Below are 1,007 nucleotides of genomic sequence, written 5' to 3' on the forward strand. Positions count from 1 at the left end.
AGCTAAGGAGAAGATCATGCAGCTCCACGACCTCCTCCAACTCGTCCACCTCCCCTCAGATGTTTTATTCTTCTCGAGGACGTGTGGGTTGGTATCTTGCAGCCGGACACGCCAGCTGGAAGTCACGCAGCCTCACCTCCAGTCCCAGCGGAAGGAGCACTAGCAACAGCAGCAGTCCACGGGCCTCTAGTTGGGATAGTATGAACTCAGAGGCAATCACCTGCCTAAAGCTCAACACCAACAGATGCCATGAAGTAGAGCAACGTTGTGACCAACAAAAAGGGTGTAGCCCCCTTAGAGAAACTGGGAGCTGCCAGCAGGGGGCAGTATTGACCAGTGGGGAGGAAGGGAGGAGCTCCAGTGAAGTTGTCAACGTGACCTCTGGACAGGCCATGTCGCATTTGGCTGTGTTACAGCATCAACTGGAACTAAAAATCGAAGCCAAATTGAAGTTCTCGCAGTTCCTGGATGAAGTGAGCAGCCGAGTCCTTCACCCTACCAACCTGTTCATGTTGTCCAGGCAGACTGAATCCTCCAGGTCTAACTCTTCCATCTCCAGTCACAGTAACAGCAAGTCCAGGATCCCAGACGCTCAACAGCAGCCAGGGGACGTGGATTTTTCCCTGCAGAGCATCCAATCCGTGGATGGGATGCAGGAAGAACAAGGTGCACCAGAGACTGTAGGAAAAGCCTACCTGGAGACGGACATCGACTGTGTGCGAAGAGAAGATGAGATAAAGGAAGTTAAGACCAAGAAAGAGACGGTCATCACATTTGAGAGCAATGAAGTTAAGAGTCCTCCAGAAAGTCATCCACACCCCATCCAGAGAATCAGACCTTTGAGTCCGCTGCTCTATAGAGAGGAAACCCTCTCTAGATACCCCTACCGATCCGTTTCCCTTCCAAGGGACATCAACATAGTAAGTCATTCCTGTCACTTTTTTTTTGTTATTAATAATCATTATAATATAATTATTTAATTATTTACATTAATTTATATATATATA

The 1,007-nt window shown here is 48.4% G+C and overlaps 1 protein-coding gene across 1 annotated transcript in view; it reads left to right on the plus strand.

Annotated features, from left to right (window-relative positions):
• The first annotated feature begins 352 nt into the window (after window positions 1–352).
• LOC107729079 (brain-enriched guanylate kinase-associated protein-like) overlaps window positions 353–1,007 on the plus strand; it is a 26,298-nt gene continuing 25,643 nt past the window's right edge. Inside the window, exon 1 of the mRNA XM_016539433.1 lies at window positions 353–920. Within this exon, the coding sequence (XP_016394919.1) occupies window positions 393–920 (528 nt within the window). The 5' untranslated portion in view covers window positions 353–392. The remainder of the gene's footprint in view (window positions 921–1,007) is intronic.

The sequence above is a fragment of the Sinocyclocheilus rhinocerous genome, unplaced genomic scaffold (assembly GCF_001515625.1).
Source record: "Sinocyclocheilus rhinocerous isolate Xijiao unplaced genomic scaffold, SAMN03320098_v1.1 scaffold788, whole genome shotgun sequence".
Taxonomy (NCBI): Eukaryota; Metazoa; Chordata; class Actinopteri; order Cypriniformes; family Cyprinidae; genus Sinocyclocheilus; species Sinocyclocheilus rhinocerous.